This window comes from Rattus norvegicus, chromosome 13, assembly GCF_021556685.1.
Source record: "Rattus norvegicus strain SHRSP/BbbUtx chromosome 13, alternate assembly SHRSP_T2T, whole genome shotgun sequence".
Taxonomy (NCBI): domain Eukaryota; kingdom Metazoa; phylum Chordata; class Mammalia; order Rodentia; family Muridae; genus Rattus; species Rattus norvegicus.
In genome coordinates, this window is record NC_141546.1 from 106822437 (window position 1) to 106843462 (window position 21026).

The 21026-nt window shown below is 47.4% G+C and overlaps 1 protein-coding gene across 1 annotated transcript in view; it reads right to left on the reverse strand.

Moving 5' to 3' along the window:
* Hhat (hedgehog acyltransferase) overlaps window positions 1-21026 on the reverse strand; it is a 252931-nt gene that overhangs the window by 202551 nt on the left and 29354 nt on the right. Inside the window, exon 4 of the mRNA NM_001398579.2 lies at window positions 15571-15684. Coding sequence (NP_001385508.1) covers window positions 15571-15684 — 114 coding nt within the window. The remainder of the gene's footprint in view (window positions 1-15570; window positions 15685-21026) is intronic.

Below are 21026 nucleotides of genomic sequence, written 5' to 3' on the forward strand. Positions count from 1 at the left end.
ACATGCACAAACATATACACACACATCATACACACACAAACACATATACACACATCATACACATACAAACACATACACATCATACACACACAAACACATACACATACATCATATACACACAAACACATACACATACATCATATACACACAAACACATACACACACATCATACACACACAAACACATACACATACATTATGCATACACAAACACATACACATACACATACACATACATCATACACACACAAACATATACACATACATCATACACACATCATATATACACAAACATACACACACATCGTACACACACAAACACATAACACACACATATACACACAAACACATACACACATCACACACGCAAACACATACATCATATACACAAACACATACACACACATCACACACACACAAACACACACATCATGCACACACAAACACAAACACACATTACACACAGAAACACATACACAAACACATCATACACATGCAAACACATACATGCACAGATAATTTTTAAAATGCAATAAAGGGCAAGCGAGTGGTTCAGTGAGTAAAAGTGCTTATCACCAACTCTGCAAGTCTAGTGGTGTAAGTTCCGTCCCCTTGGGAAGGTGGAAGGAGAGAACCAAGTCTACGCAGTTGTGCTCTGACGGTACATGCCCCAACACACACATCATGCACACACAATAAAAGGGCTAGAGTGAATTGATGTGTGTGTCTCAGGAGGAGGAAGCTTGCCTCGCACATGCTGAGCCTTTCGTGTGATCCTTGCTCTACCAAAAAGAAGGAAAAGAAAAAGCAATAAGGTTTTTCCCCTTTTTATTTTATGTGTATGAATGTCTCGCCCGCACGTATATACACACGCATGTGTAACATGTGTGTGTAGTGAACACAGGGGATAGTGGAGTAATTAGAGATGGTTGTGAACTACCATGGGGTGCTGGGAACTAAAACTGGGTCCTCTTAACTGCTGAGCCATGTCTCCAGGTACCAGGTTTCAATGTTAAACAGCAGTGTGTCACATAGTTCACTGTCTAAGTCTTTGCAGTGACCATTAACTATCTGCATGGTCTTCAGCAAGTTATGTAAGTTCTCTGTAGCTCCAGTTCTTTGTTTTGTTTTGTTTTTTTTGTTTTGTTTTTTTTTTTTTTTTCCGGAGCTGGGGACCGAACCCAGGGCCTTGCACTGCTAGGCAAGCGCTCTACCACTGAGCTAAATCCCCAACCCCCTAGCTCCAGTTCTTTGAACATAAAACTGGAGCAATAAAGAATTTCACAAGAGCATCATGAGTATAATGAAATTGTTTGTGAACCACACAGGCAAAGTAAGGGCTCCTCGAATACGACTCAGACCCTAGCTGTGACTGAAGCTCAGTTGACAGAGTCCTTACCCAGCAAGCATGAGGCACTGTAGTCCAACCCCGTTGCTTCACAAAATGTTTATAGTGGCACATGCATGTTATCTCATACTCATAGGGAGAGGCATGGGTAAGAAGTTCAAGGTTATCCTTGGTTATATATTGAGGTTGTAGCCAGCCTGGGCTATAGGAGATACTATCTCAAAAATAAATAAATAAATAAAAGAAAGGTTAGTTACTTCTAAGAAATACAATGTTACAAGTGTGTGTTTTGAATGATGGGTCTTCAGAAACTTTTCAAAACTGAAGAGTCTGACTAATGAGCTTAGGCCTTCTGCTAAACGGATGAGCTGGGCCTAGTGGCCCAGGCTTGCCCTAGTCAGGATTCTGAGGCAGGAGGATCACAAGTTTAAGACCTGTCTGAGCAATTTAGTGAGACCTTGTCTAAAAACAAAAACCAGAAATAGATCATAGACTGAGCAAAAGACTGAAAGCATCGCTGAGTGGCACAGAGACTGCCAGGCAGGCATGGAGCCTGAGGTTCAGTCCCCAGGATGGCCAGAGAAACAGTAAGAAGGACAGAAAGACAGAGGAGGCGAGACTGGATGCAAGGCTGGCCTGGCGTGTGGTGACTTGCCTGTCCCGTCCTAGGTGGCAATGCTTGTAAACTGACCTATATTCCAGCTCAAAAGAACATCTGCATTGGGAGACTAACTCAGCCACTTTCACATTCCAAGAAAACCAGAGAAATGTGAAGTTCATTCTTACGGGGTTTTTCCGTCCTGCTAACCCCAGAAAACAGCCACATAAATTTGCTTCAAACTTTCCCCGGCTCTCTCACCTCTGGGCACGGTCCAATTTTCCGAAACCAGGTCACCAAAGACTATCCTAACATGTGGCTTTAACAAGTGGGGGAAAGGTTCTTTTCAACACAACCTACAGCATGTGCTATGGGGATTGGGCGCACATGTGTACACATGTATGTGTACGTGGTCACGCTTTCAGTAAGTGCTATTTGTTTGATCTGCTGGGAAGAACCTGTTGGCTGAGCTTCATTCGAAACTCACCACAGACTGAAGCTGCTCCAAGTTGGGTCAGAAGGAACCTTCAGAAACACTTAGCAGCACTGTGTGAACCACCAGGAAGTCTATGATGGATTTGACAGTGGTCACAAGAGCCACTGTGTGTGCAAGTAAATGCATCCCACACACCTTGTGCAGGCAGACAACACTAGTGCTGTCCTGAGACAGAAGGGGAAACCCCCTCCCACTGACCTCGGACTCCCCAGCCTGCACACTACCTTCACCCTCCCGAGGACAAAAAGTGGGACAGTGAACTAACACCATTTTTCCTGCACCGAACTGGTGTGTGAGCCAGTGCCACTGAAACGCTCATTTTCACATTCAGAAGGTTAAAATGCCATTAGAAATCCCGACTACCCCAAACATCACTAAAACCCAGATACAGCATGGGTGGCCCTGACCTGACACTATGGCAGGGTAGGGCAGGGAAGGTCCCACTGCCATCCCCACAGTCCCTTCCACACACAGGCTGAGCTCTGGAATTGTTGGTACAAAGAGGGGTGGGAACACCAAAGGGGCCGGTCCACACGCAGAGGCCTAAGCAACCCTACCCCCCCCCATACTGATGTGCTTATGTACGGCTCAAGCATTTGTCTGCTCCTAGGTATATCGGTATGGAGCCTGTCCCATGAACCAGGACAGAACTGTTTTTACTTTTCAAAAATAATTAAAAAGAAATCACAAGCATCATGCCATTTTATCCCAAAACAATGCTTCTAACTTGTCATTAAATGGGCCAGTAAGTTCTTTCCTACATTCCCTGGGATCTGAACACACGAGCGTTTGCACACACACACACACACACACGCACACACACACACCATGTTGGTCTCCGGTTTCTTTAAAAGGTGGATTTATTTTTATTTTCTGTGTATGCCTGCATGTATGTCTGTGCACCATGAATATGCCTGGTTCCTGAAGATGACAGAAAACAGTGCTGGATCTTCTGGAAATGGAGTTACAGATGGTTGCCGGTGCTGAAAACTGAGAGGTCCTCTACAAGAGCAGTAAGCATTTTAACCACTGAGCTGTCTATCCAGCTCCCAGACTCAGGTTGTTAACGCCCATTGCCTCAGGTAGGATTCCTATTGCTGTGATGAACCACCATGATCAAAGCAACTTGGGGGGAAAACAGCTTATTTGGCTTATACGACCATATCACGGTTTATCATCGAAGGGAGTCAGGATAGGAACACACAGCAGAAGCCTGGAGGCAGGGACTGATGCAGAAGCCATGGAGGGTGCTGCTTACTGGCTTGCTCCCCATCACTTGCTCAGCCTGCTTTCTTACAGAACCCATGACCACCATCCCAGGGATGACAGCACCCCACAAGCAAGCTACACCATCCCCCAGGATTAAACACACATGCACACACACAGAAACATACATGCACACACACACATACACACAAACACACATGCACACACACATGCACACACATGCATGCACACACACACAAATGCACATGCACGCATACATGTGCACACACAAACACGTGAGTGCACATGCATACAATAGATACACACGAATATGTCTGAACTTCTGCAGCCCTGGGCTGATACTCACCTACTCACTGACTCGAGGAAGTGGGAAAAGGAAAATAAGTCTAAACAGCGAGCTATGCTATTTCTGATTTAGAACTTCACATTTTAAGCAAATACAACTTTATAAGCTTCTCCTTTTGTGAATGTATGTGTGTGCATACATGTTTGTGAGCAAACACGCATATGTGTGCATGTGTGTTTGGAAACCAGAAGTCAGTCTTGAGTGTTTCATTCCTTAGGTGCCATCTACCTTGGTTTATTTTTATGATTTTCTGTTATTATTAGTGTGTGTGTGTGTGTGTGTGTGTGTGTGTGTGTGCATGCGCTCATGCTAAGACAGTTGTGTGGAGGGCAGAGAGTCAGTTCTACCATGTAGATCCCAGGGATCAAACTCAGGTCATCATACTTGGAGGCAAGCACCTTTGTCCTCTGAGACATCTTATTGGCCCACAACTTACTTGAGACAGAGCCTCTCACTGGCCTCAAGCAGGCTAAGCTGACCAGCCAGTGAGCCCCAGCAATTCCCCATCTCTTTCACCCACCACATCCAGCTTTTTTGGTGTTCGTTTGTTTTATGTGGGTTCTAGAAAACAAACTCGGATTCTCATGCACACAAGGGGACCATGTTACTTGCTGAGCGGTCTCCCAGGCACACAGTGTTCTAACCGGGACTCATTCTGAGATAGTTGTACTTCGTGTGCTCACAAGAAATAACACCTTTTGTGCTGTGTTTCATTGAGTTCCCCCAAAAGCACCTTTCTCAAAACAACAGAATATTATCACAACCAGGACACCACATAACTACCATCTATCAAATTTACTGATGTCCGGTTTCATTGCTATGTTCTACATAATTCTACCACATGTGAAGTTTCAGTGTGCCCCCACACACACACATGTGAAGGTTCAGTGTGCCCCCCCACACGCATGTGAAGGTTCAGTGTGCCCACACACACACATGTGAAGGTTCAGTGTGCCACACACACACATGTGAAGGTTCAGTGTGCCCCCCACACGCATGTGAAGGTTCAGTGTGCCCACACACACACATGTGAAGGTTCAGTGTGCCACACACACACATGTGAAGGTTCAGTGTGCCCCCCATGCACACATGTGAAGGTTCAGTGTGCCCCCCACACACACATGTGAAGGTTCAGTGTGCCCCCACACACATATGTGAAGATTCAGTGTGCAACCTACAAACACCCAGAAGTCTTAGGATTCACACCATGCTCTTCCCACTTCCCTCACCACCCCATCTCCTACCCATTAATCTCTTCTTCATTTCCAAAATGTTGTCATTTCAAAGAAATCACACAGACTCAACTAAGCTGTGGCTAACGCCCATTGTCTCTTGCAGTTTCCCGTGATCTGGATAACCTTGGTTTGCTTATTCCCATCCCAGCTGAAGGACATCTCAGACATTTGCAAGTGAGGGCTATTTCGAATAAAACCGATGTCCTCATATCTGCACAGGTTTTGGAAGTTAAAAATAACTTCTCGTTTCCCGGAATGAACGGACGCCTGAGCAAACAGGAGCTGGTGACATGCCAGTTACATGCCAGTTAGACGTCTAGCACCGCAAACAGCTTTCTGGTCTGCCACCACTCAACGCCAACAAGGGTACATGAGTGCGCCCGAAATTCCACATCCCCACAAGCATCTGCGGTGTTTCCGTGTTTCAGCAGAGCCATTCTGGAAAGTACATCGTGCCATCTCACTGTGATTCAATATGGATTTACAACACTCTAGCGATGGTGATGTTAAGAGCCTGAACGATGTGGTACTTGTTGAGATGGGCTGAGAGAACTCTGTGAAAGCACACACTGACCCCACTTAGCTCTAAGGATTCCAGGCCTTCAGTTTTTTTACAGAGGATGAGAATTAAAACAGGGATATTTTCAAAACTCCAAAAAGCACAACTTTCTTAACAGCCGACCTAAAGCCAGACCGAGAACTCCATGGCCTTCTGATGGGATGCAGTACACACCACAGCAAACGGAGGAAAGTGGACGCCATGCCACATTCCACCGCTACTTGAGCCGACGCTGACCCCGCTTCTCAGAATGGAACGTGGTCGTTTTCCACCTGGTAGCCTTCCTGAGTAAGCAAAAATCCTTTCCTGTTCATAATACATAAATGTAAAACAGAATCTAGTCTGGTGCCAAGCTCAACAGATACTAAATGGCGGGATAAATGGCTGAGTGGAAGAAAAGAAAGGATGGTGGAGGATGGGTGGGTGGATGGGTGGATGGATGGGTGGATGGGTGGGTGGATGGATGGATGGGTGGATGGGTGGATGGATGGGTAGATGGATGGGTGGATGGATGGATGGATGGGGAGTGGGTGGATGGATGGATGGGGAGTGGGTGGATGGATGGATGGATGGGTAGATGGATTGATGGGTAGATTGGTGGATGGGTGGGAATGGATAAATGGGTAGGAAAGTGGGTGAGTGGATGGATAGATATGTGGCCGAGTGAGTGGAAATGGATAGGTAAATAAAAAGTTGGGGTGGTTAGATAGAGTGTGGGGGTGAGTGTAAATGAATGGAGAAGGGATGTGTGGATGGGCAGATGAACAGATGGTGGACAGTGGTAGATGGATGGGTGGGTGTGTAGAATGGATAGAAGAGTGGACGATAGGTATGATAGTAGGGTATGTGGATGGCAGTGGTTGCATGTGTTGATAGACAGGATAGGTGGATGGGTGGGTGGATAGATGGGTGGGTTGGTGGATGGGTGGGTTGGTGGATGGGTGGGTAGATGGGTGGGTGGATGGGTGGGTGGGTGGATGGATGGGTGGGTTGGTGAATGTGTGGGTGGATGGGTAGGTAGGTGGATGGGTGGGTGGGCGGATGAGTGGCTGGTAAAGGCAGAAGTGGTGATGGGTGGAGATTGATGGGTGTGGGGAGATGAATAGATAGACAGGGTCACAGAATGGGTGGGAGGATGGAGGAGTGGTACATGGGCAGATTAATGTATGGGTGGGTGGGTAGGTGGATGGGTAGGTGGATGGGTGGGTGGGTAGGTAGGAGAGTAGGTTGATGGGTGGGTGAGTAGGTGGATGGGTAGATGGATGGGCGGATGAGTGGGTGGATGGGTAGGTAGGTGGATGGGTGGGTGGGTAGGTGGATGGGTAGGTGGGTAGGTGGATGGGTAGGTGGATGGGTGGGTGGGTAGGTGGATGGGTGGGTGGGTAGGTGGATGGGTAGGTGGATGGGTGGGTGGGTAGGTGGATGGGTGGGTGGGTAGGTGGATGGGTAGATGGATGGGTGGATGAGTGGGTGGATGGGTAGGTAGGTGGATGGGTGGGTGGGTAGGTGGATGGGTAGGTGGATGGGAGGGTGGGTAGGTGGATGGGTGGGTGGGTAGGTAGATGGGTAGGTGGATGGGTGGGTGAGTAGGTGGATGGGTAGGTGGATGGGTGGGTGGGTAGGTGGATGGGTAGGTGGATGGGAGGGTGGGTAGGTGGATGGGAGGGTGGGTAGGTGGATGGGAGGGTGGGTAGGTGGATGGGTAGGTGGATGGGAGGGTGGGTAGGTGGATGGGTGGGTGAGTAGGTGGATGAGTAGGTGGATGGATGGGTGGGTAGGTGGATGGGTAGGTGGATGGGTAGGTGAGTAGGTGGATGGGTAGGTGGATGGGTGGGTGAGTAGGTGGGTGGGTGGATGGATGGGTGGGTGGGTAGGTGGATGGGTGGGTGGGTAGGTGGATGGGTAGGTGGATGGGTAGGTGGATGGGAGGGTGGGTAGGTGGATGGGTAGGTGGATGGGTGGGTGAGTAGGTGGATGAGTAGGTGGATGGGTGGGTGGGTAGGTGGGTGGGTAGGTGGATGGGTGGGTGGGTAGGTGGGTGGGTAGGTGGATGGGTGGGTGGGTAGGTGGGTGGGTAGGTGGGTGGGTGGGTGGGTAGGTGGATGGGTGGGTGGGTAGGTGGGTGGGTAGGTGGGTGGGTGGGTGGGTAGGTGGATGGGTGGGTGGATGGGTGGGTGGGTAGGTGGATGGGTAGGTGGATGGGTGGGTGGGTAGGTGGGTGGGTGGATGGATGGGTGGGTGAGTAGGTGGGTGGGTGGATGGATGGGTGGGTGGGTAGGTGGGTGGAGAGGTGAACGCATGAAGATAGATGAATATGGCCACATATGAAGGGGTGCATAAGCTTCCCCAGGTGTTCAGATTTAACTTGACAGATGACAGCATCAGCATCAAAGTGTTGGGCTTCTGATCCTAATGTGAAAACCTACCATCTTCCAAGTCTCAGGTTCCACCTCACTCCTTAGAAAAGGATCTCTCTCCTGTCAGTACAAAGACATCACTTCATAGCTTAGGACCAGCCTCCTGCCTCCTCTCACACCTGCCTGCCCAGCCCAGGCAACGGCTCCTCTAACAGAAAGTGCTGTCTGCCACTGGAACATGAGGGAGGGGCACTAACTAATCCGTCAGACCTATGCACCATCACCAACTGCAATCATCACCAACGACAAAGACAGAGCTTCTCTCTCTTCCTTTGAAGTCTATTCTTCAAACCTCCTTTGCAAGGGCCAGAACTCAGAGAGACACTTGGTCAAGGGCCTCTCTCACAGCATCTGTGTCTGCTTCAGCTCACCCTGTGTTGCGGGTACCAAATGGCAGCAGGATGTGCCTCCGATGCCCTTGCTAGCTTAGGTCTGCATCGAAGAGTGAGAGCTCAAAGTTTTGGTCAGCGCTCACTTTGGCAGCAGATGAGAATACGTATGCCAAGAGACCACTCAGTGAAACACTGTTTGAGAAAGAAAGGGAGTCAATGAGTATGTATTCTCCTGTGTGTCATGGTTTGTTACATTTTATTTCATCAATTGCCGTAGGTTCTAAAATAAATATAAATATATGCTATATAAGAATATATATCTGAATATATATATGTATGTATATATATGTATGTGTGTATGTATATATATGTATGTATATATATGTGTGTGTGTGTGTGTATATATATATATATATATATATATATATATATATATATATATATATATATATATATATATAAAATCTTCCCAAAGAAGAAAAAGCAGTCTGTTCATTGGAGTCCCAACAGCTGCATCCCAGCCAGATCTTCCGGGAGAAAAGGTCAGTGGGTTTTTATCCAGGGAACTTCACCTCATTAGACAGGCACTAACGGAGGGTGTGGAGTGGGTCCCAGTAGAGACACAGTGCCCGAGGTTCCATTTATGTGTGGATCTGACACTCCTCGGGGACAGACTGCCCACCCCATGAAAAGCCAACCCCAGAGGTTCCTTAGCCTGTGCATATCCTGCAGTGAAGACCTGAGCTGAGGGGCCAAGACTAACCACGCCATCCTCCAGCCAGACCACATAAAGAAAAGCACAGAGCCCCACACCAGGCCAGCCTTCCCAGAGCTCCTACGGGACCGTTTTAGTTCTGAGGGCTGAGAACACAGTGTCCCAGGTGGTGGAAACCCACAGAGGCATGGGAGAACGGAGGCAGATGTGACCCGGCCCCACAAAGTCCAATCATAACACACCCACAGCCAGAGCTCAGTCATTACTCAACTTTCCTCAGGCCCCTCACAGAGAGGGCCTGACCTAGAGGAAAAGCATTTAATCTCAGCCAAGAAGCTCAAGGGAAAACTTTATTACTTTATTACTTTACATGACCGGAGGAAGGGAAGAAGGACGGAGAAGAGGGAATGAAGGAGGAGGGAGAAGGGGAGAAAAAGGAGGCTTCTGGAAGTAGCCTGGCCCTCCCTGGGAGGTGGTGGCCCGCAAAGGAAAAGGCCCATCCAGACGGAGAGGGGAAGCTTTGTTCAGGAGTCAGGGCTTTGACCAGAAGCCGTCTGACGCCTGCCCCAACTGGACTGCTCTGGCTTCTCCTGTCCCAAAGGAAAGCAAAGTAGACAGGGCTGCAACCCAAATCTTCCATTCTGAAAAAGCACCAAAACCAACTCTGCCAAGGAAGGCCAAGAGGAACACTTCATCCAGGTGGTGAGAGGAACGGAGCTAATGAGGCCAAGGTTGCCGTCCAGACTCACGGGGAGGCAGAGCCAACTCTGACAATGAAGCCTTGTGGCCCCGCCACAGACAGATCTGCCAGCCAGCTGCCTCGCAGCCCAGCCTGTGGTCACGAGAAGGTGAGACACACAGGGGGATGGCTCAGCTCTCACTCTGCCTCCTTCCAAGAAAAACTCAGGGCCCTCCTCCCCAACGTGGGGTGAGATGTGTTCTGCTGAGGCTGAGCTGAATCTGCCTGCCCAGCCAGGCCTCACAGCACCACACAGGAAGCTGAACAAGGGAGCCCCACTCCCCGAGCCAGAACTGCAAAGTGTGGCTCGGTGGTGAGCACTGCTTCACTTCTGACTTCCCGGTCAGCTTCCCCCGACCCCCAGGAAAATAATCTAACTCCCATCCTTATTCCCAGACCAGCCTGAGACGGAAGTTCAGAAGCACACAGTCACAGGGCCAGACCCACTTCTGTCCCCAAGGACAAGGGACTGAACACGGGGCTGCCCGCCTTAGAGTTGTTGTTCTGCCATTGAGCTGCCTCCCAGCCTGCATCCTTCCTTTCTTCATCCGACACAGGAAGCTGCCAGGAGCAGGGCAGATGTAACCTGGGAGGATATTGTTTTGCAGCCTCTTCCCACAGCCCCAGAAGCCACTCCCGATGCAGATCTGAGGACACAGAAGTGACTAATGGTGGCATTTATTCTGAACCATTCCAAGTGCAAGTTCCACCCCATGGGTTCAACTGACCTTGGCTAGACCAATATTCATATTAAGAATAAAATGTATACATTTTCCTTATTCTATCACTAACACAATATCACAGCTACTTAACCTCTATATTGTACTGGAAACTATAAGCAAGACATTGAGGGGATTGTGCAGGTTATATGCAAATGTTATGCCATTTTGAACCAGACAGAGACTTGGGGGCCAGGGAGAGCTCTCTCGGTGCATTAAGGTGCCTGATAACCTGGGTTTGACCTCCTGGTCCCACATCATGGGAAAAGAATGGACTAAAGGAGGTTGTTCTCTAACCTCACACTTGTGCCATGGTACATGTGCGCACACACAGACACACACAGAGACAGACAGACAGAGACAAAAAGAGATAGACACACAAAAAGAGACAAAGACAACAAGAATAGAGACAGAGACACAGAGAGAGATAAACAGAGATCAACACACAGAAAGAGACACCAAGGAGAGAGAGAGACAGACAGACAGAGACAGATAGACACACAGAAAGGAACAGAGACACATGGGAGAGAGACAGAGACTAAGACAGAGACAAAGAGATAGACACACAAAAAGAAACAGAGACACACAGGGAGAGACAGAGAGACAGACACACAGAAAGAAACAGAGACACCGAGGAGAGAGAGAGACAGAGACAGAGACAAACAAAGAGATAGACACATAGAAAGAAACAAAGACACAGAGAACAAAGAAAGAATAATTGTTTTAAATTTATATCAAGGACTCAGGCAGCTGTGAATTTTTTTTACATATTTAAGGGTTCCTAAAAGCAATCACCCAGTGGACACCCAAGTCCACGGCAACACTGCCTCTGAAGAGGAGCCCGAAATAAAAGCTTCAGGTAAACTAAATCCCATGGTGGGGACCAAGTGTCCAGCACATGAACCCCCAGGGCTGCATGCAGAGCCCAGCAGCTGTCTCCTTCAGCACTGCACACAGAACACACTGTTAGTACCACACTTCCAAGTCCCCTGTGCACGGAATCATGGCTGATATGGTTCTCTGCAACCTGAGTTCCTAGCTCACCATGAGGAGCCATAAATTCACCAGTGCTTTCACAGCAGCTATAATCTGTTCTCTACGGCTTGTCCGAGTCACCGGGATGGACACCAGCTGCATCTGGTTCTTTAGCCTCAAAGAACATGTCAGGATTCACACAGTAATCTGTGGGTGTTTGCCAGGGACATACCCCAGAGGACACAGCCAGTTCACACACCTCCTTTCCAGGAGACCTTGAGTGGTCAATGCCCAGTTTCTTCAGGGAATCCTTGTTTATTTTTGCCAAACTGTAAAGTGTGAATTGATAAGTCTGTTTTTAATATATACTTGCTTAATTATTCATGAAGTTAGACTTTACCACCCTCAAGTTTAGGAACAACTTTACCTATGGGTAGTAAAGGTTTTTGTTTGAAATAGAATGTTAGAGCCTGACAAATACAGAGGCAGATGCTCACAGCCAACCACTGGATTGAACACGGGGTCCCCAATGGAGGAGTTAGAAAGGACTGAAGGAGCTGAAGGGAATTGCAACCCCATAAGAAGAACAACAATATCAAACAACCAGACCCCCAGAGCTCCCAAGGACTAAACCGCCATCCAAAGAGAACACAGGGATGGACCTGTGGTTCCAGCTGCATACGTAGCAGAGGATGGCCCTGTTGGGCATTCAATGGGAGAAGAGGCCCTTGGTCCTGTCAAGGCTCGATGTCCCAGTGCAGGGGAATGCCAGGGCTGGGAGGTGGGGAGGAAGGAGGGAGTGGGTGGGTGGGCAGGTAGGCAGGGGAGCACCCTCATAGAAGCAGAGGAGGGGGTGATGGGATAGTGGGTTTCTGGAGGGGAAACCAGGAAAGGGGATATTATTTAAAATGTAAACAAAAAATATATACCATAAAAAGAAATAGAATGTTAAACTTTGGGACTAGAGACATGGCTTACTGGTTAAAGGTGCTGACTGCTCTTGCAGAGAACCCATGTTCAGTTTGCAACACCCACACTGCGGCTCACAACTACCTGTAACTATAGCTACAGGGTTGTGATGACCATTTCTGCATCCACTTGTACCAGGCACACGCATGGTGCACATACATGCAGGCAGGACACATACACATAAAAGTATTTTAACTTAACTCAGTTTCGGAGTTTTTATATTAACTTATTTGTTTTATGTGTATGAATGTCTTGCCTGCATATTATATCTGTGCATGGCACTTGTACCTGGTGCCCAAGGAGGACAGAAGATCCCTTGAGGAGGATTACAGACAGTTGGGAGCTGCCATGGGGGTGCTGGGAACTGAGCCCAGGTTCTCTGGAAGAGCAGCCAGTGCTCTTAACTAACGAGCCATCTCTTCAAACCTTGAAAAAAATTAGCGATAAACTGCTAGAAATATTGAAAACATAAACAGGAATTTGAGAAATATATAATAACGTATTAATAATAAATAAACACTAATTGCAAAAGCTGAGGCAGACGCATCCCTTGCCGTCCCAGGAGCAGGGGTGGAGTTCCAGTAATACTTAGCATCTGGTCTATTGGAAAGGTCTACGAAACTTCTTAACATATCCAAGTCTGATAGGCCAACATCTTAGCTTTGCCATGTCAGAAGACAGGTGACCACTGAGGTACAGAAAGTGATCAGTATCGTTAAAAGGAGAGCATGCGGTCCAGTCTCCCATCTCCTAGAGCAGTGGCTCCCACCCTTCCTAAGGCTGCAGCCCCTCACGCTGTGATGGCCCCCAACCACAAAATCATTTCACTGCTACTTCATAACTGTAATTTTGCTACTGTTATGAATCACAATGTGAGTATATGATATGCAGATGACCCTGTGAAAGGGTGGATGGATCCCCCAAAAAGGGGTCACGACTCACAGGTTGAGAACCACTGTCCTAGAACGGGCAGGATCAAAAAGCACCAACTTTGTAGAAAGAGAAGATGTTCGGGTACACCTCCCACCAACCAGTGACCAGCCTGTTCCTCTGGCTTAGCGCTGGTCTCTCCTTCTCTGGACTTTCAGGGGTATAGACTCTCTGTTTCCTCACCTCTTGAGTCTTTTAAGAGAATGGAGTTTGCCTCCTGGGTTGGTCCAGGCCAGTCTGTTTGTCTGGGTCTCACTTGAGATTTCCAAACACAGGCTCAGTCTTTACATTAGGAAGTAGTGACCGGAAGCCTGTATCAGAGGGTCCTGAGCAGAAGCCAAGTAGTCCCTAAGTGACCGGGGAGTCCTCCTGGAAGCCTCGTGGGCTTCTTGCTAGCTAGCTGGCCCTATGAAGCTGCCACAGTCCAGACTCCTGTAAAATCTCTTTTCAAGTATCTACTTTGAAAATTCCCTGTTAATGGAATCCAGCATGAAACTGTTAGAGTTACCACACTGCTCAATAATAAATGTAGGTGTGTGTGTGTGCGTGTGCATGTGCGTGTGCATGTGTGTGCATGTGTGTGTGAGTGTGTGTGAGTGTGTGTGAGTGTGTGTGTATGTGTGTGAGTGTGTGTGGTCTGTGTGTGTGAGTGTGTGCGTGTGCATGTGTGTGAGTGTGTGTGTGCATGTGTGTGTGTGAGTGTGTGTGTCTGTGTGTGTCTGTGTGTGTGTGTGTGTGTGTGTGTTGTTCCTGTCCACCCATGAGCACCTGTGTGCACGGGTCAGAGGTCAATCGTTCCTCAGGAGCCATCCACTTTATTTTTAAGACAGGGTCTCTCACTAGCCTGAAGATGGCTAAGTGAGCCTGACTGGCTGCCAGTAAGTTCTTGGGATCTGCCTGTCTCTAGCCCCTTGGTGCTTTTTTCAAGCATCATCACATCCGACCATTCTTTTTGTGGATTCTGGGGATCAAACTCAGGTCATTGTGCTTATATCACCCACAGCATTTTCCCAGCTCAATTGCTACTTTTAAAAAAAGATTTATAATTATTTCTACATGTATGAATTTTGGCTTACGTGTTTATGCAACAACACATTCGAGGCCAGATAAAGGCTATTAATCTCGTGGAACTGGAGTTACAGACCATTGTTGTCTTAGGGTTTCTATGACCATGACCAGGGCAACTCGTGTGTGTGTGAGTGTGTGAGTGTGTGTGTGTGTGTGTGTGTGTGTGTGTGTGTGGTGTGTGATAAGCTTACAGTTCCAGGTGATGATTCATCACCAAGGGAAGTCAAGTCAGGAGCTCAAACAGAACAGGAACCTGGAAACAGAAGCCGATGCAGAGGCCATGAAGGAGTGCTGCTTACTGGATTGTTTAGCCTGCTTTTTCATAGAACCCAGGACCAGCAGCCTAGGAATGGCACCACCCACAGTGAGCTGTGCCTACTTCACTAATCACGAATAGAGAAAATGCACTACATCTTATGAGGTATTTTCTCAATTGAGGCTCCCTCCTATCTGATGACCCTAATTTGTGTCAAGTAGACATAAAAAAATCAAAGTAGGCACTACAATTGTGAACCACCGACTGAGTGCTGGGAATAGAGCCCAGGTCCTTTGGGAAAGCAGCCAGTTCCCTTAGCTGCTGAGCCATCTCTCCAGGCCTTGTATTTACCAACAATACAACTTCTACTCCCTCCTGAACTGAACGAAGCCACATATCCTCCCAAGCGAGCAAGTCTTTACGGAAGCATTCCATCAGGGAAGTTCTTCGAGAGCGCCAGCTGGGGTTGGCTCACTCTGAAACCTTTGTACTCAATGGCTGTATTCCCCCAACACGTCGCTTTGGCTAGTACTGTTCCCAGTCTTCCCCACTGATACCTTGGTCTCCAGATTCACAGTTCAGGCCCCTTCACCAAACCCAAAGGAAAAGGAGGCTTAAAAGCAAATGGCACATGACGCATACCTTCTTTGTGAGCAGTGTGGCCAACTGAGACACAGCCATATGGCCAAGGAGGAGCCACACCAGCCTCTGCTTCCCCCACTCCAGCCAGAAGTTCCACTCAAAATCAGTCGGGTCCTAGGAGGGGAGAACAAGAAGCCATATTACCAGAGGAACTGCGACGTGTCTCCAACAACACACCTGGAAAAGCACTGGGAGTCCAGATTCTGAAGATGGTGTTTACCCACTTAGAACTCCAACCTCTCTACCCACCTCTGCCTGACTGTCTTCCTGTCATCCTCCAAATGTACCTTCCTTCTAACTCAGAGTCTTCATGGACATGGATTCTCTAGGATGGAACCCCAAGAAGTTAGCCCATTACCTAAACAGTGAAAAGGAGGCTGAAGGCTTAAATTCATGTACCCAAGGTCACATGGTCAGTGTGGTAACTGGGAAGGTCACATGTTAGTGTGGTATCTGTGAAGGTCACATGTTAGTGTGTTAACTGTGAAGGTCACATGTTAGTGTGGTAACTGGGAAGGTCACATGTTAGTGTGTTAACTGGGAAGGTCACATGGCCAGTGTGTTAACTGGGAAGGTCACATGGTTAGTGTGGTAACTGGGAAGGTCACATGTTAGTATGGTAACTGGGAAGGTCACATGTTAGTGTGTTAACTGTGAAGGTCACATGTTAGTGTGATAACTGGAAAGGTCACATGTTAGTGTGTTAACTGGGAAGGTCACATGTTAGTGTAGTAACTGGGAAGGTCACATGTTAGTGTGGTAACTGGGAAGGTCACATGTTAGTGTAGTAACTGGGAAGGTCACATGTTAGTGTGGTAACTGGGAAGGTCACATGGCCAGTGTGATAACTGGGAAGGTCACATGTTAGTGTAGTAACTGGGAAGGTCACATGTTAGTGTGGTAACTGGGAAGGTCACATGTTAGTGTGGTAACTGGGAAGGTCACATGTTAGTGTGGTAACTGGGAAGGTCACATGTTAGTGTGGTAACTGGGAAGGTCACATGTTAGTGTGGTAACTGTGAAGGTCACATGTTAGTGTGTTAACTGGGAAGGTCACATGTTAGTGTGTTAACTGGGAAGGTCACATGTTAGTGTAGTAACTGGGAAAGTCACATGTTAGTGTGATAACTGGGAAGGTCACAAGGTCAGTGTAGTAACTGGGAAGGTCACATGTTAGTGTGCTAACTGTGAAGGTCACATGTTAGTGTGATAACTGGGAAGGTCACATGTTAGTGTGGTAACTGTGAAGGTCACATGTTAGTGTGTTAACTGGGAAGGTCACATGTTAGTGTGGTAACTGGGAAGGTCACATGTTAGTGTGGTAACTGTGAAGGTCACATGTTAGTGTGGTAACTGGGAAGGTCACATGTCAGTGTAGTAACTGGGAAGGTCACATGTCAGTGTGTTAACTGGGAAGGTCACATGTTAGTGTAGTAACTGGGAAGGTCACATGTCAGCGTGTTAACTGGGAAGGTCACATGTTAGTGTGGTAACTGGGAAGGTCACATGTTAGTGTAGTAACTGGGAAGGTCACATGTTAGTGTGTTAACTGGGAAGGTCACATGTTAGTGTGTTAACTGGGAAGGTCACATGTTAGTGTGATAACTGGGAAGGTCACATGTTAGTGTGGTAACTGGGAAGGTCACATGTTAGTGTGATAACTGGGAAGGTCACATGTTAGTGTGGTAACTGGGAAGGTCACATGTTAGTGTGGTAACTGGGAAGGTCACATGTTAGTGTGTTAACTGGGACAGTCACATGTTAGTGTGGTAACTGGGAAGGTCACATGGTTAGTGTGGTAACTGGGAAGGTCACATGTTAGTGTGGTAACTGGGAAGGTCACGTGGTCAGTGTGGTAACTGGGAAGGTCACGTGGTCAGTGTGATAACTGGGAAGGTCACATGTTAGTGTGTTAACTGGGAAGGTCACATGGTCAGTGTGTTAACTGTGAAGGTCACATGTTAGTGTGTTAACTGTGAAGGTCACATGTTAGTGTGGTAACTGGGAAGGTCACATGGTCAGTGTGGCAGCTGGGAAGGTCACATGGTCAGTGTGGCAGCTGGGAAGGTCACATGGTCAGTGTGGTAGCTGGGAAGGTCACGTGATCAGTGTGGTAGCTGGGAAGGTCACATGGTCAGTGTGGTAACTGAAGAAGACATGAACTACTTTCGTAATGAACTTGCAATAAAAGAATAATCCTTGCATGTGCCTGCCCCTTCTACTGGAGCAGCTCCTGGTACCAGGGTCCATGTCTCTGAGGCATGTGAGTGGACAAGGGCAGGTGAGTGGACATGAGGAAATTCAGCCTGAGTAGCTTCACTGACAGTCACAACAGGAAAGCTGAGTCCAAAAAGGACATGAAAGTGACCAGCTGCCCACACCATGCAGCATGGACAGGGAGCAACTCCACACCACAATGGTCAGAGCTTCTTCTCAGCTCATGTAGGTGGGGGAGGGGCCTTCCCACGCCTGCTAAGGGCAGACTTCCTCCCTATCCTTACGAGGATTCAGGACCCTGGACCCAGCTTGAGTGGAAGTGAAGCAAAACAATTTTTGTTTTTAAATTACACCTTGTGGAGGTTTGAATAGGAATGGCTTCCATAGACTCCTATGTTTGAATGTTTGGCCCATAGGGAGTGGCACTATTAGGAGGTGTGGCCTTTTTGGAAGAAGTATGTCACTGTGAGGGCATGAGGTCTCAGAAGCTCAAGCAGCTCACTTCCCCATGCCTGCCAATCAGGACATAGAACCCTCAGCTCCTTCTCCAGTACCGTCTGACCGCGTGCTGCCGTGCTTCCCACCGTGATGATGGACTAAAACTCTGAAACTTTAAGCCAGCTCCAATTAAATGTCCTTTATGAGAATTGCAGGAATCATGGTGTCTCTTCACAGAAAGAAAACTCTTAACAACAATATTCCTGAAGCAGCCTTTGTCTGGTATTTAGTCAGAGCAACAAGAAAAGTAGCCAACACGTATGCTAATAACTGTGAGTCTCGTTCGTACTTCCTGTCCTTTGTTAACTATGACGAGGTCCCCTAAACAAGAGGTCTCAGTGACAATTCTGGTTGGCGATGGATGGGAGGTGGGGGAAATCCCACAAAGCTCCACCCATACATGAAGAGCTCTTGGCAAGTAATGGCTGCTAAGAAAGAATCAGTCTTCTCCAGATATAGGTGGTCCAACCCCAAGTGGTCAACCCTAAACATATATAAATACAAGCAAGGGACTCGGCAGGTTGTACTTACACACTCACACACACACACACACACACACACACACTCTCTCTCTCACACACACACACACACATACATACACTCTCACAAACATTCTCACACACACACTCTCTCTCTCACACACACACTCTCTCACACACACACATATACTCACACACACTCTCTCACACACACACTCTCACACACACACACTCACACAAACATTTTCGAACACACACATTCTCACACACACTCACACACACTCACACAAACATTCTCTGACTCACACACACTCACACACACACACTGACACAGACATTCTCACACACTCACACACACAAACATTCTCACACACTCACACACACTCAACATTCTCACACACACTCACAAAGATTCTCACACACACACAACACTCATTAAAGAAGAGGTCATTGAAATTGAGAGGAATTGGGGGAAGCATGAAAGGTGTTGGAGGGAGGGAAGGAGGGAGAAAGGCTATTAACAATGCAAATACATTACTTATATATGACATTCTCAAAAACTAAAATAAAAAAAATATTTTATGAATCGCAACTTTTCCAAATCTCAGCCTTTGGGGAAAAAATCTCCCCAACAGGGTACAGGACAAGGAAGAGGTATTGATGAGATTAGACTTTCCCCTAAGTTTAAGGGTTCTAAGTCAGTTACCTATGAGAGCTCCTAGTGCTGGGATTTCTTTCCCTTTGTTTCTTGTAAATGGATATTCTGAGCTGAGTATAGTAGAGAACGCCAACAGGAATAGCTCTTGAGAACTGAAAGTTGAGATCCAATAGTTCAAAAGTCATCCTCAGCAGCACAGTGAGTTCTGGGCTAGCCTAGGCTACAGGAACCCCCGTCTCAAAAAGACGACAATGGGGCTGGTGAGATGGCACAGTGAGAAAAAGGTGCTTGCCCAGCCTGGTGATCTAAATGAGTCCTCAGGGACCCATATGACAGAAGAAGAGAATCAACTCCTGCAAGTTGTTCTCTGACCTCTGTGCATGAAATGTGTGTGGCTATATTTTGTCATTGAGAGAAACCATAGCAGGAACTCAGAGCCAGGAGCTTGAAGCAGAGACCGCGGAGGAATGCCATTTACTGCCTTGCTTCCAGGCCTTCAGCTAGGTTTCTTATACAGGCCAGGCCCATTGGCCTAGAAATGACTCCACTCACAGTGGGCAGAGCCTTCCTACAGAATTAGCAATCAAGGAAGTGACCTACAGAAGGAGGTACCCCCGCCCTGCCAATATCCTCTCATATGACTCTGAGCTATATCTTGCTGACACCTGAAAAGCCCCAGTCATTCTTTTAAGGGGTATGGGTGTTTAGTTTCCTTCCTTATGTATCTAAACCTGCACAAGCCAGAAGAGGGTGTTGGATACCTGGAACTGGAGCAATAAATGATTGTGAGCCACCATGTAAGTTCTGGGAATTAATCCTGAACCCTTTGCAAGAGCAGCCAGGGCTCTTAATGGTAGAACCTTCTCTCCAGTCCCAAAGCCCCACACTTAAACTTCTGCTACCCTTAAATATTGATACACTAAGGACCAAACATCCTCCAGCCATATCCAAACCATAGCAGAATCAAATGTCTAAAAGGAATACTAAATCCCAGCATGAACTCAGGAACACACACAGATACAGACAGACAGTCAGACACACAGACACACACAGACACAGACACACACACACACACACACACACACACACACACACACACACACATTTCTCAAACTGGCGAAGCACTGACCACAGACCACATTTTCTCTAAAGCATTTGGAGAGAAGAGTTGTAAGTCACAAATGAGGCCAATATAAAAGTTTGGAGCCATGACCCAAATTACATAATTCAAGGCGGCTATGGTGTTGACACTCACGATTCCCACATCTAGGGATTACAGGCAAGAAGCTCAGAAGTTCAAGGATATCTTCAGCTACAATAGTTAATTTGGGCTACATGAGATCCTGTCTCAAAAAAAAAAAAAAAAGGCAACGCAGACTAATGACTCTCCGACAAAAATCTCATAATGCCAGCTCTCCAAAAATATCAGAGAGGCGGTGTATGTCCCTATTACATGGAGAAAGTCAACACCTCCAGTCTTTTGGGAGCCACGGCCTCAACTTCTGGCTCTTATATTCAGGGAATTTGGTTTCCGTTCAGAAAGCCATCCCACCTTCACAAAAGCGAGTTTAAAGTCCAACATGGTGGCACATGTTTGAATTATA